The sequence below is a fragment of the Garra rufa genome, chromosome 20 (assembly GCF_049309525.1).
Source record: "Garra rufa chromosome 20, GarRuf1.0, whole genome shotgun sequence".
NCBI classification, from domain to species: Eukaryota; Metazoa; Chordata; class Actinopteri; order Cypriniformes; family Cyprinidae; genus Garra; species Garra rufa.
This window is the reverse complement of record NC_133380.1, coordinates 11032423-11060168: the sequence shown is the minus strand read 5'-3', so window position 1 is coordinate 11060168 and position 27746 is coordinate 11032423. Positions and strand designations below refer to the sequence as shown.

The following is a 27746-nucleotide window of genomic DNA, read 5'->3' as shown; positions in this document are numbered from 1 at the left end:
ACATGAAAATAAAAGTAATTTGGGTGAAATAAAGTACAATTTAAGGTGTTTAAGTTTTATTTTTATTTATTTTGTAATGAACATATGAACATACAGTAATGACTGCTGAAAATTCAGCATTGCATCACAATAACAAATTACATTTTAAAATATATTAAAATAGAAAATAGTCATTAAGCTGTAATAATATTGTGCAATATTACGTTTTTTTCCTGTATTTTTGAGCAAATAAATGCAGTCTTGGTGCTAATAAGAACCCTCTTTTAAAAAAAAATCTCACAACTCTTAGCTTTTGAATGGTACAATTCATTTTTAGGTGTAAAAAGTATATAATTATAAATTAAAAATTAAAAGATAAGTACACATTTACAGTAAAATATATTTTGGGTGGAAATAAAAGTAATTTAGGTAGAAAATAAAGTAAAGATTAAGGTTTAAGGAACATACAGCACTTATTTTGATTGACAGATATTGATAAAGTACCAGTCCTCCACGTTTAAAACACAATACTTGTTTTTTTGGTTATGAAATATTAAAATTATTTCTGAAGACTGGAGTAATGTTGCAGTAAAATGCATTTTGGGTGAAAATAAAAGTAATTTTATTGGTTTCTTTTTTGTAAGCATTGTATCACAGGAATAAATTACTTTTTAAAATATATTAAAATAACTGTAGTAACATTTCGAAATATTAACTTTTTTGTTCTATAAATAAAAACTTTATATAAAAACTTATAAGAAAAAACATAAAAACTTTTTTGCTGCAAATAAATGCAGCATCGGTGATTAAAAGATTTCTTAAAAAACATTAAAAAAAAATATATAACAACCCTTTTCACGAAATGGTAAAATTAATTTTTAGGTGTAAAAAGTAAGATAAGTACAAATATACAGTAAAAGTCAAGTAATTTAAGTGAAATAAAGTAAAATTTAGAGTTTAAGGTTTTTTTTTCTTGTCATGAACATACACTACCAGTCAAAAGTTTTTGAACAGTAAGATTAAATATTTTTTTAATAGAAGTCTCTTCTGCTCACTAAGCATCACTATGCATTTATATGATTTAAAGTACAGCAAACAGTAAAACTTTGTTGAGTAGATTTTTTTCAGTTTTCTTTGATGAATAGAAAGCTCAGAGGAACAGCATTTATCTGAAATAGAAATGTTTTGTAACATTATATATGTCTTTATCATCACTTTTGATCCAATTCAAAACATCCTTACTAAATAAAAGTATTAATTTCTATCAATTTACAGATTTTGCTGTACTTTGGATCAAATAAATGCAGGCTTGGTGATGATAAGAGATTTCTTTAAAAAAAAAAAAAAACTAAATGTTTTAAAAGAACACAATACTTGGTTTTTGGTCATGAAATATTAAAATGATTTCTGAAAATAGTCATTTTAAAACTGTAATAATATTTTGCAATATTAAATCTTTTTCCTGTATTTTTTGAGCAAATAAATGCAGCCTTGGTGATAAAAAGAGATTTCTTAAAAAAAAAAAAAAAAAAACTAAATGTTTTAAAAGAACACAATACTTTGTTTTTGGTCATGAAATATTAAAATGATTTCTGAAAATAGTCATTTTAAAACTGTAATAATATTTCACAATATTAAAAATTTTTCTGTATTTTTGAGCAAAAAAATGCAGTCTTGGTGCTAATAAGAACCCTCTTTAAAAAAAATCTCACAACTCTTAGCTTTTGAATGGTACAATTCATTTTTAGGTGTAAAAAGTATATAATTATAAATTAAAAATTAAAAGATAAGTACACATTTACAGTAAAATATATTTTGGGTGGAAATAAAAGTAATTTAGGTAGAAAATAAAGTAAAGATTAAGGTTTAAGGAACATACAGCACTTATTTTGATTGACAGATATTGATAAAGTACCAGTCCTCCACGTTTAAAACATAATACTTGTTTTTTTGGTTATGAAATATTAAAATTATTTCTGAAGACTGGAGTAATGTTGCAGTAAAATGCATTTTGGGTGAAAATCAAAGTAATTTTATTGGTTTCTTTTTTTGGAAGCATTGTATCACAGGAATAAATTACTGTTTAAAATATATTAAAATAACTGTAGTAACATTTAGAAATATTAACTTTTTTGTTCTATAAATAAAAACTTTATATAAAAACTTATAAGAAAAAACATAAAATCTTTTTTGCTGCAAATAAATGCAGCATCGGTGATTAAAAGATTTCTTAAAAAACATTAAAAAAATATATAACAACCCTTTTCACGAAATGGTAAAATTAATTTTTAGGTGTAAAAAGTAAGATAAGTACAAATATACAGTAAAAGTCAAGTAATTTAAGTGAAATAAAGTAAAATTTAGAGTTTAAGGTTTTTTTTCTTGTCATGAACATACACTACCAGTCAAAAGTTTTTGAACAGTAAGATTAAATATTTTTTTAATAGAAGTCTCTTCTGCTCACTAAGCATCACTATGCATTTATATGATTTAAAGTACAGCAAACAGTAAAACTTTGTTGAGTAGAATTTTTTCAGTTTTCTTTGATGAATAGAAAGCTCAGAGGAACAGCATTTATCTGAAATAGAAATGTTTTGTAACATTATATATGTCTTTATCATCACTTTTGATCCAATTCAAAACATCCTTACTAAATAAAAGTATTAATTTCTATCAATTTACAGATTTTGCTGTACTTTGGATCAAATAAATGCAGGCTTGGTGAGCAAAAGACACTTAAACAAATATAAAAAAATCTTACTGTTCAAAAACTTTTGACTGGTAGTGTATGCCATTTATTTTCAACATGTTGATTGGCAGATATTGATAAAGTACCAGTCCTCCACACTTAAAAGAATACAATACTTGTTTTTTTTTTATGTTTGAACGAATAAACCCCTTTCTCTCTTCACCTTGGACAGTTCCAAGCTGTTGTTTTGCCGAGCTGTTATTTTCTCTCTGTTTGAGAAAATAGCTCCAAGACTGAGACGTGATAGACAGGAAGTGTTGTTTAGCCAGTAAACCAGAAAAGCACTCTAGTGTGTTTTTGTCTGTTTTTCCAGGAGGAACGTGTCTTAGTTATGAATGGATGAGCGGTGAATGGAGGCATAACCGTAGACTGGTGTGGTGCCAGCGCTCTGATGGAGTCAACGTCACAGGTGCGCACTATTGCATTAAGAACGCATTAAGTCTCAAAATGGTATCATTAGAAATCAGCTTCATATCTTATTTCATAGCTTTTTTTAGCTGTGGAAAGGACTTGGAAAAACATGATGGCAGATTTTAATTTTGTTTCTCTACATTAGGAGGCTGCATTGCTCAGAACCAGCCCTCTGCTGTTCGACAGTGTCACCCTCCCTGCACCAAACCCTTCTCCTTCTGCACACAGGTGACGCACACAATCTCATTTCTCTCATTTATTCTCATTTATTATCTCATGAAGAATATGTGAATATGTGTTCAGGTTCTATTTCTATATATATATACAGTATATCTCATAATTAAAAAAAAAAAACCTACATATATAAATATGTGTGTGTGTATTTTTCTCTTTTTTTGCATTATAACAAATGTTTTTTTTATGAAAAGTAAAAACATTTTCCTCAGTTTTATTGGGGAAAAAAATTGTAAATTGTAAATTATCATTGTCATAACTGAATGCTGTAATAAAATATAGCAATTAAATAAAAAACTTAAAACAAAAATGATAAATGTTGCTATGGCAAATAACTGAAATGAGATCAAATATTACAACTAAAATGATAAAAAATATATAGAAATATTTACAAAAAAAAATAAAAAATGACAAAAGCACATGACAAAATTACTTTCTCATTTGGTTAGATGCATTGCTATAACTTATTTTCTTATATTATTAAGAATATTTGTTTATTACAGTAACATAAACTGGGGTGGTCGTGATATGTATAATAATTATTGTTGTTATTTCTATGTATAAAAAAATTTGTTTGTATTTTATTTTTATTATTGATTATAATTATTGTTAGTGTATAAATGTATCGGATAATTTAATAATTATTGTTTATATTAAATAACAAAATATTGTTGTTTTTGTTGTTGTTATATCTGATTATTTTGACAATTTATTTGTATTTACATTTACATTTTTTTTAAGAACCAATTTTTTTTTTGTAATTGTAAACTTTTCAGTGACATTTACACCCCCAAAAATTATTGTACTTTATTTGTACTTATTTAATTGACAAAAGTTTTTTAATTAGAATTAACTAAAAATGAACTCAAACTAAAGTGATTAAAAATCATTGTCATAATAAAAAAATAAAATATAATTTTTAAAACAAAAACTTAAACAAAAATGGTATATGTTAAAAACTGAAATAAGTTAAAATGACTAAAACTAACACAAATTATTTACAGCTATATAGAAATGTTAAAAAACATACAAAATATCAAATATCAAAATATTAATAAATACTAACTCAAAATATTATTATTATTGATTATTATTACTGTTATTGTACAAATGTAATAGGTAATTTAATAATTATTGTTTATATTAACACAATTGTGTTTTTTTGTAGTAAGTATAAAAATGTATTGCTATTTTATTGACAATTTATTTGTATTTACATTATTTTTTTTATTTAAAAACCTATTTTATTTTTTGTAATTATACTTTACAGTGACATACTTTACACTCTAAAAATAGTTTTACTTTATTTACACTTATACTTTATACTTATTTAATTTACTAAAATAGTAATGAACAAAAATGTAATCTTAATTTTTTATTTATAATTATATACTTTTAGGTATATCTTTTTGCTTATTAAATTTTTTTTAATAATATTTTTTATTATTATTTTTATTTGTATTTTTTTTTTATCATAAATACAGTTAAAGGGATAGTTCACGCAAAAAAAAAAAAATAATAATAATTCTGTTATTAATTACTCACCGTCATTCCAAACCCGTAAGACCTTTGTTCATCTTCGGAACACATCTGAGATATTTGTAAAGAAATCTGAGAGCTTTCTGACTCTGCATAGTCAGCAATGTTACTAAAATGTTCATACACCCAGAAAGGTAGTAAGGTGAGGGTAAGTAATTAATGACAGTTTCTGGCTATAATGATAGAGACATGTTTTTGAGTTTGACCCTACTGGTAATACAGCTGTTGTTAAACCATGGCTTTAGATGATGGCAACTTTACCCAGTGCCTGGATAACAACAATATAACATTTACCAGCAGTGAATACTATATTTATATAAAAATGTGCTGTGACAGATGCTTAGAGTTTATAAAGTGTGGTATCATTTGGCAGTCTGTTATGGTGAGATGTAAATACCTTCATTATCACATATCACAACTTCATCTCACCCTCTAATGCCATCCAATTAACAACTGTATGTCTCCATATGTGAAACGCAGCACATTTCAGTATCCAGCTGTCACCTGCTGCCCATCACTCTGGTGATGTTTCTCATAAACTCTCTCTGTCTTCTTGTCAGAATGGAGTCTGTGGTTGTGAGAAAGGCTTCACAGAGGTCATGACCTCCTATGGGTTCCTTGACTACTGTACCAGAACCCCAGGGTTGGACCATAGGAAGGCAGATGTGAAGACCACCACAGGCCGTCTTAGACCAGAACACGCTCGGAACAAGAACCACATCAAGGACTGGGTGCTTCAGCCTCTTGGACCAGGTACTGACAACACCTATACGCTGTCCTACAGAGCACTGCAGTGAAGAAATCTCTTTGTAGGCAAACATGGAAATAAGCATAACCCTGGTCATGGTACTCTCCTGAACATGCAGCAAAGACTGACACAGAAGAAGAGAACTTGTATATTTGTAAAATTATGGTTGAACCGCTGATGTAACATGGACTATTTTAATGATGTCCTTACTACCTTTCTGGGCCTTGAACATGTCAGTTGCATTGCTGTCTATGCAGGGTCAGAAAGTGCTCCGATTTCAATTCTGACTTTTCATGCAATTACAAGTTTATATCTCGCAAATCATACTTTTTTGCGCAATTCTAACTTTTTTTCTCACAATTGCGAGTTTATATCTTGCAATTCTTTTTTGTGCAATTCTTTTTTTTTTCTGGAAATTGCAAGTTTATATATTGCAATTCTCCCTTTTTTTGCACAATTCTGACTTTTCTTGCAATTGTGAGTTTTAGCTCATAATTCTTAATTTTTTTTACTTGCAATTACAAGTTTATATCTTGCAGGTCTTACTTTTTTCGTGCAATTCTGACTTTTCTTGCAATTGCCCGTTTATATCTTGCAATTCTTACATTTTGTCTCACAATTCTGACTTTTTCTTGCATTTGCAAGATTGTATCTCATAATTCTTATTTTTTTACTTGCAATTTTGACTTTTTCTCACAATTGAGAGTTTATTTATATCTCACAATTCTTTTTTTTTTTAGCAAATTCTGACTTTTTTTCTCGTAATTGAGTTTATATTTCGCAATTCTTAACTTTTTCAAACAATTCTGACTTTTCTTGCAATTGCCAGTTTATATCTTGCCATTCTTACATTTTTCTTGCACTTCTGACTTTTTTCTGCAAATTGCAAGTTTATATATTGCAATTCTTTTCTTTTTTTTCACTCAATTCTGACTTTTCTTGCAATTTCGAGTTTATATCTCAGTTCTTTTTCCAGCAAATTCTGACTTTTTTTCTCATAATTGTTTTTATCTTGCAATTCTTACCTTTTTACCTTCTTACCTTTTTTATCACAATTCCTACTTTTTTGTGCAATTATGACTTCATTTCTCAGAATTGCGAGTTTATCTTACAGTTCTGACTTTTTAACTCGCAATTGCTAGTTTATATTTCACAATTCTGAGAAAAAAGTCAAAATTGCGAGGACAAAAAAGTAAGAATATGATATAAACTCTAATTTCTGAGAAAAAGTTTATAACTTGCCATTCTTACTTTTTTTTTGCACCATTCTGACTTTTTTCCACGCAATTGCAAGTTTAAATCTTGCAATTCGTACTTTTTTCTCGCAATTCAGATTTTTTTTCTCGCAATTGCACGTTTATACCTCACAATTCTTACTTTTTTCTCACAATTCTGACTTTATAACTCACAATTTTTCAAGTTTATTTCACGCAATTCTGAGAAAAAAAAGTAAAAATTACGAGAGTGGCAGTAACAGGCACACCTTATTTCAGACTTTTAACCAAAAACTCATTCAAAAAACCCATTGACTTTAGGACGATGGAACCAGAAGTGTTAAAACACTAACTCATTTCCAGGTTTTAGCCTACAAACATATATCATCCCTGCAGCACTCTATTAGACAGATTATTTGATTGACAGCTAGTGGTCAAGAGTCAGTTTTCTCAGTTTGAATCAATTCACAATGATTTACAAAAGCTGCACCTAAACATTAATGTTTATTTTGATTGACAGATGGCCGTGTGAAGTTGTGGGTATATGGGCTGATGGCGGGCGGTTTTGTGGTGATCCTCCTTCTCATCATTATGTCCTTCTTACTATGGTGAGGCTGATTTTTTTTTATATGGCTGTACTAGTTTAATATTCTTTATATGACTCTATCAGTCTATTTCTTCTCACATAATAAAACAATCAGGATCCTAATCAACCTCCCGTCAGTTTATTTTGCCATAATGACTGCCTGACTGAACATTACCCTGAAATAAATAAACAACTAGCATATGCTTTCAAGGCATAGTGTAATTGGTAAACATCTAATATGAAATACATCTATGTATGTTCTGCACTCTAGTGGTGATATTTTAAACTGCAACCAATTATGATACAAATTGTATCTCAAGTGGCTGCGAGTCTATAAATATTTAGACTTTTTTTTGCATGCCTGTATTCGCACATTTTGCATTTCAGTAAAAACCCAGAGGACAGTCCCAGTAGCAGTCCGCAGAAGGCACTGGCTCTGGCGTATGATGGAGACGTGGATATGTGAGCCCACCACGAGTATGCGATGCTGAAACAAGCTCAAAACAGATGTCTGGCATCCTTCAGACCAACAACTTGACACGTTTACAGCAGCACATAAGCTGAGAACGACAATGAGCCAGACCAGAGACAGTGCTGACTGGAAGACTGATGTTTAAACAGCTTAAAGACAAAATGCAAGGCTGTCTGGAGAACTTGAGGAACTGCACAGAGGAAAAGTACCATAGCGTGAGTGTGTATGTCTGTCCATTTGTGTGTGTTCGTTTAGAGGCTGCGAGGGTCTTGTTTAATGCCCATTATGAGGAAATAATTCTGTACGTGTTAAAGGAATCAGATTTTTTTCATCCCCTTCTTTCATTCCAAATCTGTATGACTTTCTATCTTCTGTGAAACAGAAAAATTATAATTTTCCTGGCAACTCTTTAATAGAATCATCAAATATAAACTACTTTGATGATGCTTTTGCACTCTTTTTGAAGCTTAAAAGTCCACATTCGGTGTAAAGGCATGAAAAAGAGCAACCAGAACATCTTTAACAACGTTTAATTAAAAATCTTTTATGTTCTGCAGAAGAAAGTAAGTCGTATAATTTTAAAAGTACATGAGACGGAGATAATCCTAACCGAATTTTTGTTTTTAGGTGAACTATGCCTTTAATGATCCCTAAAAAGGGATGTTTTCTGACGCACTACGTTAGTGCCATCTTAAGTGCCATATTTATTAATTTATTTATGTTTTGAAACCTATATAGCCTTTAAAATAGCCTCCCTATTTGAATCCTTTAGGTGTTAAAGGGATAGTTCAGGCAAAAATGAAAATTCTGTCATTTAATTACTCACCCTCATGTCATTTCAAAGCCGTACGAACACAAATAAAAAAAAATTTAATGGAACATTTCAGTACACAGGGTCAGAAAGCTCTCAGATTTAATCAAAAATATCTTATTGGGTCTTACAGGTTTGAAAACAACACGACGGCGACAGAATTTTCATTTTTGGGTGCACTGTCCCTTTAAATAATTCTTTTAAATTCACTCTGATCAGCTTTGATGCATTTTAACGCTTTGTTATCCTTGAAAAGGTTGTGACATGTTCTTTTGTATGCTGTGTATGCTGTGAATATTTTCTATCTGTGTCTTCGAGTGGTTTCTAAATAAATCTAAATCTCTGAGAGGAGTCTTGGTGGGACTTGAACATGTCGTGTTTTAGTCTCTGGTTGTGTTCTTTGAGATTTATCTCCGTCTTTGCGCTTCTGGAACGGTGCTGCTGTCATTTCTGATCAGTATCAATATACTGAGCCAACTTCTATGGGCCAAGCCCAGATTGTCATATTCCTCTCATGAATTGTAATTAGAAAGTGCATTAGTTAGAACAGATGAGATCAAATGAGGAAAACGCAGGTGCTACACAGTTGCATGTAGATGTATGGGCCAGTAGGTGGCAGTAGGATACAATTTTAGAAAACCCAGTTGTCTGAGATTTTTGCTTGGTTCTAGCCTGGCAAGCCAGACCCACATAAATGTAGGGTCTGGGCACTCTCCATAGACAGGGCTCAACCGGAGGGGTGGGATAAACGGTTGTCTTTCAAACTCCTCTCCACGCAATAGGATAGCGCTACAACCAATCAGAGACTTAGTCTGTCAGGTGACGTAGTCAGAGCGACGAAGATTTTTAACAAAAATCAGTGCACTGTGCAGTCTGTCAGCTAAATAATAGACATAGATGGGCACTAAACCTTTAAAAGTAAACAAAAACATGCACAGACAAATCCAAATTACACCCTGCGGCTCGTGACGATACACTGATGTCCTAAGACACGAAACGATCGGTTTTTGCAAGAAAATGAACAGTATTTATATAATTTTCTTTTTACCTTTGATACAAACCCACGTCCATCTGTCATGAGCACGAGTTTAGCATATCTATGATTCGACTCGTCACATGTGAACGCGCTTTGATGTAGTATACGCAAACACCGAAAGGGGAAATATGTAAAAAAAAAAGTCCAGGATGAGTTTGCGCAAGCAAACGTAATCTTTTTCAGCTTTAAATGGGTTTGAACAACCAGGACAAGCGCAAGTAATTACCATTTTGAATAGCAGCTATATCCACAATCTCTTGTTCTGTGTAAACAATGAGTGTCGTATACACGCCACAGATCGCTTCCGGTGTTTGCGTATTCTACACCACAGCGCGTTCAGATGTAACGAGCTCCTGCTCAGGACACATGGACGTGGCTGTGTATCAAAAGTAAAAAAATATATAAATACTGTTCAGTTTTCCACGCTTAATTCACGGAACCAGGAATTCATGTCTGACTGAACTTATGGTCGCAGTTCAGTCGTCATCATGTTAAGCCCGCCCACCGACTCGTGATTGGCCCGGTACATCTTGGATTTTTCGGAAATTTAAGTGAATTGAGAGTAACTAGACTGACCTTAGAAGCAAATGTAATTTGCTGCCGCTAGGGGCGCGTCTAGATTCTAGGCTAGCTTGGTTCACCTACGCTCTATAAAATGCTCTATACGCATACAATACAAAAACAAAACATCAAGGACATCTTAAAAGATCATCTGAGTTTTAAATATTAGTGGCTATGTAATTCATTAACTGGACCAAATTTAAAACTGGTCGTTCAAAAGTTTGGGATGAGTAAGATTTTTGATGTTTTTTAAAGACTTTTATGCTCATCAAGGCTGTGTTTATTTGATTAAAAAACTGAAAAAAAAAACTGTAATATTGTGAAATATTATTGCAATTAAAAATAGTGGTTTTCTATTTTAATATTCTTTAAAATAGATTTTATTTCTGTGATGCAAAGATGATTTTTCAGCATCATTACTCCAAACTTCAGGGTCAAATGATCCTTTAGAAATCATTCTAATATGCTGATTTATTATCAATGTTGGAAACAGTTGTGCTGCTTAATATTACTTTTTATTATTTTTTTTAATTTTTTTTTTGGAACCTGTGATTTTTTTTTAATTTTTTCTTAAGGATTCTTTGATAAATAAAACATTAAAAAGAACAGCATTTATTTAAAATAGAAAGATTTTGTAATAAGATACACTACTGTTTAATATATACAATACTGTTGTTGTTAATTACGTCAATTTTTTAACGCATTTCACGCATGTGCAGTGTGACGAATTATTTGTCAGGAAAGTGATTGAGGAGCTAGAGGCGAGATGGAGCAAGGTGAGCCTATGGACGGATTCAAATATAAAAAGAATGATGATGGTACAGTTAACAAGCATGGGCGACAACAGCCCCTCTGCAACTGGAGTGGTTAGCCAAGCTTAGGCCCAGTTCTACTGGGGTAGACGGTGCTATAAACCCTCAAACGAAAGCAAAGCAATTGAAGATCTGGCAAACAATCCAGCGTGTTTTTGCAGCATTGAGAAGTGTTGATTTCGAACAATTAGAAACAGTTTGTCAGAATTCACTCACCGCTGAAAGCGCCAGATTTTTGCCAGGTTTTTGTTGCCGTTTTGCACGCTTGTGAATCATCTCATGACTAAGTGCAGACGCGATGTAAATAAAAGATTCATTGTGTACGTTAGTTTAGAAAGCTTTATTGATTATAACGGAACTTTGTGAGATCTCTATGAACTAAGATTTGTGACGCTTTTAGTGATAATAAAGGGAGTGTGCTTTGCACTTTCCATGCCATAATCCATTCAGAATTTGTATGAAACTTTCGTTTTTCTTATGTTTTGGGAATTACATCTGCATAGTTATGCTGGGTTTATTCTCGAAAGAGCGGTGACTGACACAGTGATATCAAGCAATTGACGGGAAAAAAAATCCCCTTAGTTCAATTTTGTATGCAATGGCAAAGTGAATATATTTAGTTTCGTTTTTTATTTAGTTAATTTAGAAAAAAGTTTGGAGCATTTTTTGTTCGTTAAATATAAGTTTTTGTTTTTTTAACGAACAGCGCCCAGCGGAAGACTGATCATAGTCTGTTTGATCAGTTTGCCTTCTCAAATCATCAAGATTGCCTAAAATAAAATCTATAGATATAAAACAGTTAAAGTATAGTTTAAACGTTAAAGATACATGTGCGGGACTAGGCGCATAGTTTTGGAGAGTGGAAGATAAAGCCGCTTTGCATGTCATCGAGGCACCAGCGCAATCACTTGCATTTTTTCAGTGGAAGCAATTTAAAATTATCCGTCATTTTAGCTCACAAAGGAAAGAGTAATACATCAAAAAACCTTACAGTGTTTTTATAAAATAAAGAAAACAAAAATAATGCGCTTTCTGTCGTCTCATTCTTGAACAGGAGTTCTTAACAAAAATAAAGGGAAATGCATGCCTCACAGACATGATAAACATATCTATAGAAAGCTTTAAATTATTACTTAACGAAATAAAAATAATAAAACGAAATAAAACAAATCGAAAACAAAAACTTGTTCATTGTGTAATCCGTAAAGATAAATTTCTCTCTCAAGGCGCGTCCAAAAAGGAGATGCAAGTCAGGATCTTTGCGAAATTGACTCAGAATACACTTTATTAATATATAATTGAGATATGTCCTTACTGTTTCCCCGACACATTCATTATTTATTTTTGCCTGTGCTTTATTGAACGCTGATCTCTTCCAGCTGCGCCATCCGAGCCGGTCTCGAAAGTAAAAGCGAAAGTCTTGTGTTGTTTCCACCAGCGCGGCATTTTTTTTTTTTCTTCACCATAATTGATGGATTTCTAAAATATAAAAAAATGAGTAGCCTAAAACAGGCCCGATGCCGGCCCTGACATAATGTGAAAATATGAAAATTATGTATCTGTGTCCTGTTATTTATTTTTTTGGTATGCATTTCAGAAAAAAAAAATGGTCAGGATTCAGGTGTAGTTGCAAATAGTGATTAATCCTGATTAATCCACTGAAAATTCTGATTAATCTGATCAAAAAATTTTATCATTTGACAGCCCTAAAAATATATATATATATATATATATATATATATATATATATATATATATATATACACACACACACACACACACACACATATTTATTTATATTTATTTATTTTAATTAAATTAAATATTTTATTGTAGAATATATATATATATTTTATTAAAATTTTAATAATATATTAATTTAAGTTAAAATCACCTTGCAAAGTCTAAAAAACAAGATAAAAATGACTACTTAATTTAAAAATACAAAAAAGTAAATTGTCAAGACTTCTGTGAGTGCAGTCTTTTTGTCTTAAATTTTCAAAATTATTTCAAACGTTTTGCAGCATAATTTTCCTTATAACTTAAATGTGTCACATTTTTCACGTTTATCATTTCAAAAATGTTGCAGAATTATATTAATACATTAATAATAATGATTTCAAACCCATGTGATTTCCATAGAACTAAAGAATAAGAAGTTTAGCTGAATGTTTGACTTGCTTCTGCACAGTGTTGCCAAGTCTGTGGCTTTCCTGCGGAATTGAACACTGTTGCTGTGGGTTGTTTTTCATGTCCTTGGGTTGAAGAAACCCCAATAACATGATATTTAGCTGAGGGAAACTCTGCCAAAATAACTGTATTTTACCTCCTTCCAAAATATGATTTGACAAGTTTTGGGCTTTTAGTAGCAATTGAATGGGTTTCGTTTTGAAAACCTGGCAACCCGGCTTCTATAGAATAATTATTGTATAAAATGATTTTTCATCTCATTTGTGTTTGTTCATATTCAGATTTGTCAGACATGCCGTATAACAGGTTTGATGCCAGTGATGCCAAATGTAAATGGTTGTTTAACATTTTATGTTTTGCATAAACTATTCCTTTAAGAGTGCATATCACTGGAGGGTGAACCACAGAGCCCAAGGGAAAAAGAAAGAAAAACCTAGCAATCTTTTTAGCATCTGCATGCTGTTAAATACTCAACTGTTGGCATAAATGCAGGACAGAAAATTCAATCAGCAAATGTGATTGATTTGGAAAGTTGAGGTGTTTGAGCGAGTTTTCTTCACACCTCGCTTTGCATCAGGTCACTGATAAGGTTTTCCAACAGCCCAGATTTCGAAATTGGATTCATTGATTTACGAGAGGAGGTAAACGACTTTTTACTACTCTCAAAGGAAAATATTGTAGGTTATTTGGACCTTGAATTATTTTCTGTCTAGCTAAACTCAGCCAAAGATGATCAAATTACCCATTATAGGCAAATGGGCGGCCCACAGCAGCAGTCTTTTGCATCAAAATGTATTTTGTCTCTCACAATCTGGTTACTGTTGAAGGACGACATTAATTTTGCATGTCCGTTTTTGCAACACAGGATCACTGCCTTTTTTTGGTAGATATGTGGTTGTTTTAGACACGGTTTACTAATTTAATTTAGTTTTCGGTCAAAGCGAAGACCTCTCATCTCCTCATTCCTCCACTCCGTACCATCTTCTCCCCTCCCCTCCTTTTCACTCCTCTATCAGTGAAGAAGTGCATTAGAGAGCTCTCGTTTTCGCTCGTGTCTCTGTGTGCCTTATCAGATGAGATAAGCTTGAGTGCTGAGGTTCTAATAGGGTTCCAGCCCAGCGGGATTCTCCTCACGTGCCCAGAGAACAACAAACACATACATCACTGCACCCCGAGATCAGCTCCACTCCACGACAACAAAGACACTGCCCAAATCAACCACTTTCTTAACCATCAAGCTTCCAGTTTACGGATTGTGCCTAGAATTTGCAATTAAAGTCATATTCAGAACTTACTCATCCTAAAATCACTCCAAAACTGTATTACGACATATTGATATTTTTCATGTCAACATGTGAATTTTGACCAGAAACGATGCATTGTCACTAATTGAGCGTATTGTAATAAAGTATTACAATAGTAATCTTAAAATACTAGTATTGATGGTAGTCTTTCATTTTCAAATGTTAAACCATCAAGCTTTTCTTTTGCACACTGCGTATATAAGCAAATCACACTTCCCTTTGAAACATGCATATATTTAATTATTATTTATAGCCTTTGCGATTTGATAATTATTTGGAAGCATTATTTTCGCTATGGAAAAAATTAATTATTTACAAAAATAAAAAGGGTAAGTGCGATTTTTTTTTTTAACATTTCATACTTTTTTGATGTTTTTGACTCACTTTTCTGATTTTTATATATATATATACTGTATATAAACTATATATATAAAGATGTGTTTAAAGCCATAAATTCACAATTCTGAGAAGAAAAGTTGTTGGATTTTTATTTTTATTCCAATTTATTCTCAGAAATCAGAGAGAAAAAAAGTCAAAATTTTGATTTTTTTTATCTAACAATACTTTTTTATATCTTAAAAATCTGAATTGTGAGATAATAATTTACTTTAAGTTTTTTTTTTTTTTAATTCTGTGGCAGAAACAAAGATGTAAACTCAAATCAGAGGAAACAAATAAGAAAATATATATAGAAACTGAGAATTGCAAGAAAAATGTCAGAATTCTGAATTTTCATATTGCAATACAAATGTTTTTTCTCTCAGAAAAATTTTCTCAGATTTTGCTATTTATCTTAAAAATCTGAATTGTAAGATAAGTTTAAAGGTAAGTTTAAATGTTTTATTCTGTGGCAGAAACAAAGATGTAAACTCAGAAATCAGAGGGGAAAAAACATAATATCTATATAGAAACTCTATATAGATATTTTTAATTCTCAGTACTGACTTTTTTTCTCAGGCTTGAGAATTTGTATCTTAAAAATCACAATTGCTTTTTTATTTTTTTTTATTCTGTGGCAGAAACAAAGATGTAAACTCAGAAATCAGATGGAAAAAGTAAGAATATATATATAAACACAATTGTGGGATGTAAACTCAGAATTGCAATCAAAATTCAGATTTTTTTTCTTGCAATACAGAATTTTTATTTTTATTCTGTGGCAGAAACAAAGATGTAAACCCAGAAATCACAGAGAAAAATGTCAGAATATTTAATAAGTGTGAGATATAAACTCAGAATTGCAATAAAAAAAAGAATTCTAAACTTTCATTTCACAATGCTTTTTTCCTCAGACTTGTGAGTTTATATCTTATATCTGAATTGTGATATAAAAATTCACAATTACCTTTTTTATTGTCTACTACATTGCGGAAACAAGCTTTTATGTAATTTCCCCAAGTCATATCACAATTTCGATTTTCTGATTAATAGACCTAGTGCGCAAGTTGAATGGACTGCTTTTATGGTGCATTGTTGTTTTTTATTTATTCTTGTCCCCTTTTTTCCACATTTCACTTTATGTAAATTAATAAAGTAGAATGAATATTGTTCCACAGAAGCCATATAGTTTAGGAATGACATTAGGATAAGTAAATGACAGAATTATCATTTGTGGGTAAATTCTGTTAAAAGCCGGTTTTATTGTGTTAAGGTATTTAAAACATTTTGGAAATTAACTCATAAGCTTATTATTTGCCAGTGAAACAGGTAGCCCCGCCCCCATGCCCATGCTATTGGTTAATTCAGTGTTGCTGTGTTGGACTGACTAGAACACTCAAACAAAAAAAATTTCTAAGAAGCCACAGAGGTACAGAAAACAAAAGGCATTTAACATCCAAAACATTGACAAGGATTTTTCACAAAGTGCATAAAACACAAGAACATCTGCCTTAGCAACAATGAGCTTTACCAGGTGCTTTCTAGAGGGCAGCTCACCTTCCAAATATTAGTAAACCATTATAAAACACAAACACTAAGTGGAAGGCCAGTAATGAGAGAGATAAAAGAAAGTGGCAGAGCGAAGAGAAAGAAGAGTGTTGGCGGAGATAACTCCCGTCTCTTCATTACTCCCTTCTCTCTTTCATTAAAAGCTTTTTCCAGATCCTCTGCCCCCGGCTGAAGACTCTGAAGAGAAAGTGTAATTGTGCATGGGAAATTAAGTCTGCGACTTGCGACACTATTTAAAATACTGAGTCCCCAAGGGTAAGGAAGTCTGCTATGAAATGACAACCGGTGTTGAGGAAGCTACTTTGAAACTCTAGCTTGTCAAGCTACAAGCTCCTCATGACTTAGTAGTTGAAGTAGTTTACAAAAATAATTCAATTCTGTCATTGTTTACTTACCTTAATGTCATTGCAGGGCTCTACAGTGCGACCTGCGTTCGACTATGAAAAAGTATTTGGAGCACCAGTTCGTTATTGCAACTTTTTTCTCAGAATTGCATGACAAACAAGAAATAAAAACTCGCAATTGCAAACTGTAGTCAGAATTGCACTTTTTCTCAGAATTGCGTGATATAAACTCATAATTGAGAGAAATAAAGTCAGAATTGCAAAATAAAAACTCGCAATTCTGACTTTTTTCTTGCAAATGCGAGTTTTTATCTAACAATTCTTACTTTTTTCTCAGAATTGCATGATATAAACTCATAGTCGGTAGAAATTAAGTCATAATCGCAAAATAAAAACTCGCAATTCTGACTTTTTTCTTGCAAATGTGAGTTTTTATCTAACAATTCTTACTTTTTTCTCAGAATTGCATGATATAGGCTCATAATCGAGAGAAATTAAGTCATAATCGCAAGATAAAAACTCGCAATTCTGACTTTTTTTCTTGCAAATGCAAGTTTTTATCTAACAATTCTGACTTTTTTTATCCGAATTGCATGATATAGTCTCATAATCGGGAGAAATTAAGTCATAATCGCAAGATAAAAATTCGCAATTCTGACTTTTTTTTCTTGCAAATACAAGTTTTTATCTAACAATTCTGACTTTTTTATCAGAATTGCATGATATAAACTCAGTCGATAGAAATTAAGTCATAATCGCAAAATAAAAAACTCGCAATTCTGCCTTTTTTCTTGCAAATGCGAGTTTTTATCTGACAATTCTGACTTTTTTTTATCAGAATTGCATGATATAGACTCATAATCGAGAGAAATTAAGTCATAATCGCAAAATAAAAACTCGCAATTCTGAGTTTTTTTTCTCGCAAATGCAAGTTTTTATCTAACAATTCTGACTTTTTTATCCGAATTGCATGATATAGACTCATAATCGGGAGAAATTGAGTCATAATCGCAAGATAAAAACTCGCAATTCTGACTTTTTTTTCTTGCAAATACAAGTTTTTATCTAACAATTCTGACTTTTTTATCAGAATTGCATGATATAAACTCATAGTCGATAGAAATTAAGCCATAATCGCAAAATAAAAACTCGCAATTCTGACTTTTTTCTTGCAAATGCAAGTTTTTATCTAACAATTCTTACTTTTTTCTCAGAATTGCATGATATAGACTCATAATCGGGAGAAATTAAGTCATAATCGCAAAATAAAAACTCGCAATTCTGACTTTTTTCTTGCAAATGGGAGTTTTTATCTAACAATTCTGACTTTTTTTTATCAGAATTGCATGATATAGGCTCATAATCGAGAGAAATTAAGTCATAATCGCAAGATAAAAACTCGCAATTCTGACTTTTTTCTCGCAAATGCGAGTTTTCATCTTAAAATTCTGACTTTTTCTCAGAATCGCATGATATAAACATGATATATGATTCAGTTGCCCATTCATAAAGACAGTCACTTGCTTTTTTCGTAAATGAATCAACCATTCAAACAAATAAATGATTCAGTGATAAAATCAGTGTCTTGTCGCCACCTACTGGCAGTTTTAGTTTAATTTGTAAAGTATAATTTCAGTTATTTAAATCATTGAATATTTCTATATTTAAAATATTGAATTCATGAATTTAATTGCACTCAGCCTCCTCTGAGCCTCATTAAACGTCTGAAAATACACCTACAAGCCACTTTTGTGTTCTTCTATGCCACCTCTGGTGTACAAACTAATTTTATTAATACTGATTTCACATGATTGGGAACTTATTCTTCTTATTCTACTTGTTCTTATTTTATTGTTTTAATTAGAAATTTGATAGTGCTCTTGAAAAGAAAAGTAAGCATAGATCTCTGTTTTGCATTGCTTGCTTTCTTCCATGGAACACAAAAGGGGAATTTTCAGTAGACACCATGGCAACTGTTTTGAATTGACTAAAATTGACTTTAAATGACAAGATTCAAATATCTAATTTAACTCCATGACTCCATGATTAATTCACAGGGGTTAACAATTATTGGTATGACTTGAGGAGACTTGGAATATGACACTTGATAGAGTAACTAGTTATACTTCCCTTACTCAAATGGTGTTTGCAAGTACACTACCATTTGACTGAAGTTTGACCATTGATGGGCTTATTTAAACACATTGCCAGCTAGTTTTTCCATCATTAGTAGAAAAAGAGTACATCATCACATTTTTTTCTGTAGCCGTGTGACTCATGAAGCATGAATTAGAAAGCTCTTATCTTGATGACAGATTGCTTTAAAAGTGCTGTGTTTTCTCCTCCAATCAAATCTCGCATTCATTCTCTTGCGGTAATTTTAATCAGTTAGTCTGGCGGAGTGCACAGGCCAACATTTTCCCCTTGGGATCAATAATTGTATTGATGACGGGTCCGATAGAGGCAGTTCAAGCAACCCGTCTCCACAGAGCCACATCGATTTCATTTTCTGCAATCCATTCGAATCAGGTGGCTGCCAAACGCCATTGTGTTTCACCTCGCAGCGGACAGGCATTATCAATCACACACAGAGAATGGCCTGTCCGATCAGGCCAGAGTTATGTGCAGTCGGTCTTTCTCAGGGACATTGTCCCTGGCCTCCGCTCTTGAGAGATGAGATTCACCGGGGTGCTTTACACAAATGCCGACAGGTTGCGGTGCAGCTGTTGTGTGCTGGCCATAGGCACAAGTGTTCAATCTCTTGATGTCACACAATATGTGATGACTGGAGAATCTCTCAACTTGTTTTGTGTGTTGATTAGACTTAAAGGGAGATGAAAGTACATTTTTGACTAGTAATCATTTTATTAATATATATCAATTGCCCCCTTATACTGAAATTGTGCTATAGCAGTGCCTTTACCTAAAGAACTGTTTCTGTACCACGGTGCAGATGATGATACAGTGGTAATTAATTATTTTAGTATTATTCATATAATATTATAGTAATTACTGATATTTTGAATTATCTTTAATATTTTACATTTTAGTTTAATCCGTTTTCTTAAGCACTTTTGTCATTTAAAATATTTTTTATTTGGATTTATTTTTTATTTCAGTTTTATTAATTGTATTACTTTTAATCAGTGCTGTTTTAATGTCATTGATATGCTTTTATAGTTTTTAATAATTATATTAAATTAGGTGTTTTTTATATATTGTTTTAATTTTTTAATTTTACATTTTTAGTAATATTGTTGCACCATTTTTAGTTTTAGTTTTTCAAAAATATGTTTACAAAGTTTAGTTTTGGTTATTTTTAGTTTTAGTTATTTTAACTGAACTAAACTAAAATGAGAAATGCTGCCTTGGTTCAGTGATTGTATCAGACGATACAGTGGTAATTAATTACTTAGTATAATTCATATAATATTAATTACTAATATTCTGAATTATCTTTAATATTTTCAGTCATTTTTATTAATTTTTTTGCAAATATATATTTAGAAAGTTAAGTTTTGGTTATTTTTAGTTTTAATTATTTTAGTACTTAACTAATCTAAGTACTTAATTAAACTAAATTTAAAGAGAGAGTGAGTGAGTGAGAGAGAGAGAGAGAGAGAGAGAGAGAGAGAGAGAGAGAGAGAGAGAGAAATACTGCCTTCGTGCAGTGATTGTATCAGACGATAATACTGTCACACCCTCTGCACGTTCCCTCAGCCCCAATCACCACGATCCTCCACCAACCAGCCAATCACCACCACAGCACACCCGTGAACCATCACCAGAATACTAATCACCGTCACCTGCACCAGCAATCACCACACCCTTTATATACCTACCTCTGCCACTCACTCACCGGCTGGTATCGAAGTTGCATGGATGCTTCTCTGTGGATCTTCTCCCCCTCCTGTTATCTCTCCTGTGCTCCTCGTGGATTCTTCCGATGTTCTCCTGTGCTCCTCGTGGATTGCTCTGATGTTCTCCTGTGAAACACGTGAATCGTGTTAGAGGGAAGTGACTATTGCTAACGCCATGATCCTTATGAACTTGAACTCACCTGTTGTGTTTGTTTGAAGATTAGACCACAGAGACCTTTACTCACCTGATTGCACGTGTGTTGAACTGTGCACGTTTGTTAATAAATACCTTGAAAGATACTCACCTTCTCCCTTTGTGTGTGGTCGTGACAGGATACCAGCCCGTAAAATATTAACTCACCGCGTCACTCATGGAGGCGAGCGCCGCTATCACCGAAGACACCCCCGATCCATTTGCGGATATGGTAAACGTCCTTCGTCAATCTCTACCTGCTGCTCCAACGACGATTTCCAACACGCCCCTCTCTCGCCCCATGAGTTATTCCGGAGACCCGGGTGGTTGCAATGGTTTCCTCCTGCAAAGTTCCCTCTATATTGAAGCCAACGCACACCAGTTTCCTAACGAAATTTCTAAAATATCTTTTATGATTTCCCTCCTCACTGGGCAGGCACTCCAATGGGCAGACGCACTCTGGAATTCACGGAGCGACGCTTTAATCTCCTATAATGCTTTCGTTGCCCACTTCAAGGACGTGTTTGGAGCTGCGCTCACTCCCCTTTCCGTGCACGACGAACTGATCACTCTGAATCAAGGTGCGTCCAATATCCATGAATACACCCTGCGCTTCCGCTCCCTAGCGGCCACCAGTGGTTGGAACCAAGTAGCTCTCCTAGCAGCCTACCGTAAGGGGCTTAAACCCCAGATCCGCAAGCATATGGTTATTTACGATGACAACGTGCCGCTGGAAACCTTTATTAAGAAGGCAGTAGGCATTTCTCAACATCTCTCAGCGTGTCCTTCTACAAAGTCTGTACCCAGCTTCCCTCCACTCCGAACACCGTCACCCCAACGAGATGCGGAAGAGCCTATGATTACTGACTCCTATCGCCTGGATCCTGCGGAGAGGAAACGACGAATTAATAATCGTCTGTGCCTATATTGTGGAGAAGCCTCTCACTTCATCAGTGCCTGTCCAGTCCGCCCGCCTCGTCCAATGGTGAGTACCGTATCTATTACTCCGGCCATGTCTCTCTTACCCCATATTACCGCTGAACTAATAGTAAACTCTCGTACTCTCCCCATCTATGTGCTCGTGGATTCCGGAGCGGCTGGCAATTTTGTTTCATCACACTTCATTGCTAAACATCGAATTCCCACCGTTCAAAATGAGGTCACATACCAAATTACCACAATCCAAAACTCACCATTGGGCGATGGTAAGATATCTCGCCGGACCAGAAAAGTGACCCTCGTCTCCCAACACAACCACCGTGAACATCTGACCCTCCTGGTACTCCCGCGAGCCAACGTGGATGTCATCCTGGGCAGACCATGGCTCATTAAGCACCAACCCCGCATAGATTGGAGCACAGGAGAAGTCCTGGAGTGGGGCAAGACGTGTGAGGACCACGGCTACCGTCCTTCCTCGTCAGATGCAGAGTCTCCATACCGTCCTATCCCTCTGCACGCCACCACCATAGAGAGCCCTGCCACTCCATCCGCCACCGCCATTCCCCCCGTCTATCAGTCTTTCACCGATGTCTTCAGCAAGGAACGGGCCACACAACTACCACCGCACCGGCCCTGGGACTGTAGTATCGACCTGCTGCCAGGCGCCAAACTACCCCACGGGAAGATCTACCCCCTCTCACGTCCTGAGCAGGAAGCCATGGAGAATTACATCCAGGAGGCTCTCCAACAGGGGTTCATCAGACCTTCCACGTCCCCAGCAGCATCCAGTTTCTTCTTCGTCCCCAAGAAGGATGGTGGGCTCAGACCTTGCATAGACTACCGGGTGCTCAACGACGCCACGGTGAAATTCGCCTATCCACTTCCTCTCGTGCCAGCTGCCTTGGAGGAACTACGGGAAGCCCGCGTCTTCACCAAACTCGACCTCCGCAGTGCATACAACCTGATCCGTATCCGAGAAGGAGATGAGTGGAAGACCGCCTTCATCACCCCCACCGGTCACTATGAATATCAGGTGATGCCCTATGGCCTGGCTAACAGTCCTTCCGTATTTCAGAATTTCATGAACGAAATCTTCCGCGACTACCTCCATCGATTCGTAATCATCTACATTGACGATATCCTCATTTACTCACGTAACCTCAAAGAACATCAAGACCACGTCCGTCAGGTTCTCCAACGCCTCCGTGAGTACCAACTCTATCTAAAATTAGAAAAATGTGAATTCCATCAGCCCTCCATCTCCTTTCTCGGATACGTGATCACTGCGGAGGGAGTTCGCATGGAAGCCGGCAAGGTGGACGCAGTGGCCAAGTGGGCGGAGCCCAAGACGGTGAAGGAGCTTCAGCGTTTCTTAGGCTTCGCTAACTTCTACCGACGCTTTATAAAGAACTATAGCCTCCTATCGGCTCCACTCACTTCCCTCTTAAAGGGAGGACGCCGGGTACTACAGTGGACTCCAGAGGCTCAGCAAGCCTTCGACCGTCTAAAGCTAATGTTCACCACCGCTCCCATCCTCAAGCACCCCGACCCTTCAAGGCCCTTCGTGGTGGAGGTAGATGCGGCGGACGTGGGCGTAGGAGCTGTGCTGTCCCAGTGGTCTGATGAACCCCGATCCCTCCATCCGTGTGCGTACTATTCCAAAAAACTCACCCCAGCTGAGCAGAATTATGGAATTGGAGACCGCGAACTGCTGGCCATAAAGCTCGCCCTCGAAGAGTGGCGGCACTGGTTGGAAGGAGCCCAGTTCCCCTTCACCGTAATAACCGACCACAAGAACCTCCAGTACATTCAGCACGCCAAGAGACTAAATGCCCGCCAAGCTCGCTGGTCATTATTCTTTGCCCGATTCAATTTCAACATTACTTACCAACCCGGCCATAAAAACACCAAAGCAGACGCCCTATCACGTATGCACTCACCTGAACCTACCTCTGACGATCCTGATCCAATTCTACCCCCATCTGTCTTTCTCGCACCCATACTATGGCAGCTGGATGAAGATATACGGGCCGCCACCTTCGAGGAACCTGCACCACCGGAGCTTCCCCCGGGTCGTGTCTATGTCCCAAGCCGTCTCAGACCCCTTCTGTTGGATAGTACGCACACGTCCCCCGGCTCAGGACATCCTGGCAGCAGGCGAACCCTCTCGCTCCTCCAGCAGAAATATTGGTGGCCCAACATGAGCAGGGAAGTGGAACGGTACGTCCAAGGATGTTCGGTCTGCGCCGTCAACACAACCCCACGCCGCTTACCCGAAGGTAAATTACAACCGTTACCTATTCCCCGCCGACCCTGGACACACTTGGGCATTGACTTCGCCACAGACCTGCCCCCCTCTCAGGGTTACACCACAATTTTAGTGGTAGTCGATCGATTCTCGAAAGCTTGCAAATTAATACCTCTCAAAGGTCTCCCCACAGCACTAGAAACCGCAGAGGCACTGTTCCACAATGTATTCCGGAACTTCGGACTCCCAGAAGACATCGTGTCCGATCGGGGACCCCAATTCATTTCCAGGGTCTGGCGGGCCTTCTTCCAACTTCTGGGTACCACAGTCAGCCTGTCATCCGGATATCACCCTCAGACGAACGGGCAGACCGAACGGAAAATTCAGGAAATCTCCCGCTACCTTCGGACGTACTGTTCCCAACATCAAAACACCTGGAGCCAGTATCTACCGTGGGCTGAGTATGCGCAAAATTCCCTCCGTCAAACCTCTACTGGTCTAACCCCATTCCAATGTATTCTAGGTTATCAACCAGCTCTGTTTCCATGGACTGGAGAGTCCTCCGAGGTGCCCGCGGTAGATCACTGGTTCCGAGAGAGCGAGAGGGTGTGGGACTCAGCGCACGTCCATCTCCAGCGGGCAGTACGGAGGCATACGGAACATGCCAACCGCCGTAGGTTACCCAACCCAGTTTACCTCCCCGGGGACCAGGTATGGTTGTCCACTCGAGACATACGCCTCCGGCTGCCCAGTAGGAAGCTGAGTCCCCGCTACATAGGGCCCTTCACCGTGCACTCACAGATCAACCCTGTCACCTACCGTCTAAACCTACCTCCACATTACAGAATCGCCCCCTCGTTTCACGTTTCCCTACTCAAACGCCACACTGAACCCCTGTTCCCTTCCTCCACAGAATCGGAGTCACCTCCTCCTCCCGACCCGCCAGAGATCCTTGGAGATAACATCTACCAAGTCCAAGAAATCCTAGACTCCCGGCGGCGGAACGGCCAGCTCCAGTACCTAGTGGACTGGGAGGGGTTCGGACCCGAGGAGAGATCGTGGATACCCCGTGACGACATCCTGGACCCGACTCTCCTCGAGGAATTCCACCGCCAACATCCCGAACGCCCAGCTCCCAGAGGTCGTGGTCGTCCCCGTCGCCGTTCTTGGGTGCCAGGAGTCACCCGTGGAGGAGGGGGTGATGTCACACCCTCTGCACGTTCCCTCAGCCCCAATCACCACGATCCTCCACCAACCAGCCAATCACCACCACAGCACACCCGTGAACCATCACCAGAATACTAATCACCGTCACCTGCACCAGCAATCACCACACCCTTTATATACCTACCTCTGCCACTCACTCACCGGCTGGTATCGAAGTTGCATGGATGCTTCTCTGTGGATCTTCTCCCCCTCCTGTTATCTCTCCTGTGCTCCTCGTGGATTCTTCCGATGTTCTCCTGTGCTCCTCGTGGATTGCTCTGATGTTCTCCTGTGAAACACGTGAATCGTGTTAGAGGGAAGTGACTATTGCTAACGCCATGATCCTTATGAACTTGAACTCACCTGTTGTGTTTGTTTGAAGATTAGACCACAGAGACCTTTACTCACCTGATTGCACGTGTGTTGAACTGTGCACGTTTGTTAATAAATACCTTGAAAGATACTCACCTTCTCCCTTTGTGTGTGGTCGTGACAAATACAGTGGTAATTAATTATTTTAGTATAATTCATATAGTATTATTTACTGATATTTTAAATTATCTTTAATATTTTAATTTTAGTTTTATCAATTTGAATGCTCTTTTGTTATTTAAAACTGTTTAGATTAGATTTTATTTCAGTTTTAGTAATTTTATTACTTTTAATCAGTGATGTGCTATTATATTTTTTGATAATTATATTAAATTAGCTTTAGTAATTTTGTAGCGTCATTTTTTTTTTTTTTTTTTTTTTCCAAAAACAAATTGTTATTTTTATTTTTAGTTATTTTAGTTCTTAACTAAACTAAGTACTTAATTAAACTAAACTAAACAAAAATGAGAAATGCTGCCTTGATGAATGATTGTATCAGACGATGCTACAGTGGTAATGAATTATTTTAGTATAATTCATATAAAAGTAATTACTGATATTTTGAATTGTCTTTAATATTTTTAATTTGATTTATCAATTTTATGCACTTCTGTCATTTTAAAAAATATTTATGTTTCTGTATTTATTTCAGCTTTAGTAATTTTAGTATTTTAAGTGTCATTGATATGCTATTATAGTTTTTGATAATTACAATAAATTATATATTTTTTATATATTCTATTTTCATTTTAAGTTTAAAGTTATAATAATTTTGTTGCATCATTTTTAGTTTTCCAAAAAAATATGTTTAGAAAGTTTTGTTTTAATATTTATTACTGATATTTGTAATTATTTTTATATACCTTATATACCTTTTGTAATGCTCTTTTGTCATTTAAAAAAATTATTTCCATTTAAACTAAACTAGTACTTAATTAAACTGAACTAAACTAAAATGAAAAATGCTACCTTGTCAACTAGTTAAAATAAGTTATATCTATATCTATATCTATATATATATATATATATATATAGATATAGATATATAGATATAGATATATAGATATAGATATATATAAAATTTATTTTATTTTTTTCAGTTAATGTTTTATTATTTTATTTCAAGTAATGAAAATGTTATCAGATTTTAGTTACCAATTATAATTCTGATTTCAATTTTTTTCAGTTATAACATTTTCACCGTTTTTAATTAAATTTATTAAAGCTTAATTTTTACATCTTATATTTATATTTGGTGTTGTTTTAATCAATGGGGGGAAAAAATCAATCCTATTGTGCAACATCAGTTATTTAATGAATCAATTTTTTATTTTATTACTTAACTAAACTAAACTAGAAAATATATACTAAACTATAATAGAAAATGTTTTCTGGTTTTTAACATTTATAACAAACATTTAATTATTATTTTTTTTTTTTTAATTTTTTTTTTTTTTTTTTCAGTTTGTATTTGTACCATTTCTAATTCTCTTTTTTTAAGCTCATGTTTTTCTTCTAATATTTATATTTGGAGTTGTTTTAATCAATTGGAAAATATTGTGCAACATCAGTTATTTCATGAGTCTATTTTTGTCTGTTTCTGCACCAGTAAATCTGGGCATCCTGTGGTTATGTGCAAAACAAACAAAAACTATTTGCAAACATTTTCAACAAAATAAATGATTATCCCATAGAAAGTATCTACTTTCCTAAACATGATTTTTCATATTTCTCTCATATCGTTTTTTGGCTTAACGTCAGACCAGAGGACATGATGAAGCTGTCTGCCGGCCCTTATTAATGGACGTTCTGCGGTACCACAGCCCTAGGCAACAGAGGGAACTCAGATGCAGCACTCGATGCCACGTGAAGTGTTTCACGTATAAAATTTATCGCTGGACCGCCTCTTTGTCAATAACACCTGCCAATGTGAATGTCAGGGCGACGCATGAGAATCCATTAGACACGGCAGCAGTAGCCTGACCTGTGGC

General features: G+C 35.1%; 1 protein-coding gene across 1 annotated transcript in view; it reads left to right on the top strand.

Moving 5' to 3' along the window:
• LOC141294334 (thrombospondin type-1 domain-containing protein 7B-like) overlaps positions 1 to 9094 on the top strand; it is a 38849-nt gene extending 29755 nt beyond the window's left edge. Inside the window, exons 11-15 of the mRNA XM_073826391.1 lie at positions 3042 to 3137; positions 3285 to 3367; positions 5473 to 5665; positions 7395 to 7482; positions 7848 to 9094. Of these exons, the coding sequence (XP_073682492.1) occupies positions 3042 to 3137; positions 3285 to 3367; positions 5473 to 5665; positions 7395 to 7482; positions 7848 to 7926 (539 nt within the window). The 3' untranslated portion in view covers positions 7927 to 9094. The remainder of the gene's footprint in view (positions 1 to 3041; positions 3138 to 3284; positions 3368 to 5472; positions 5666 to 7394; positions 7483 to 7847) is intronic.
• The last annotated feature ends 18652 nt before the right edge of the window (positions 9095 to 27746 follow it).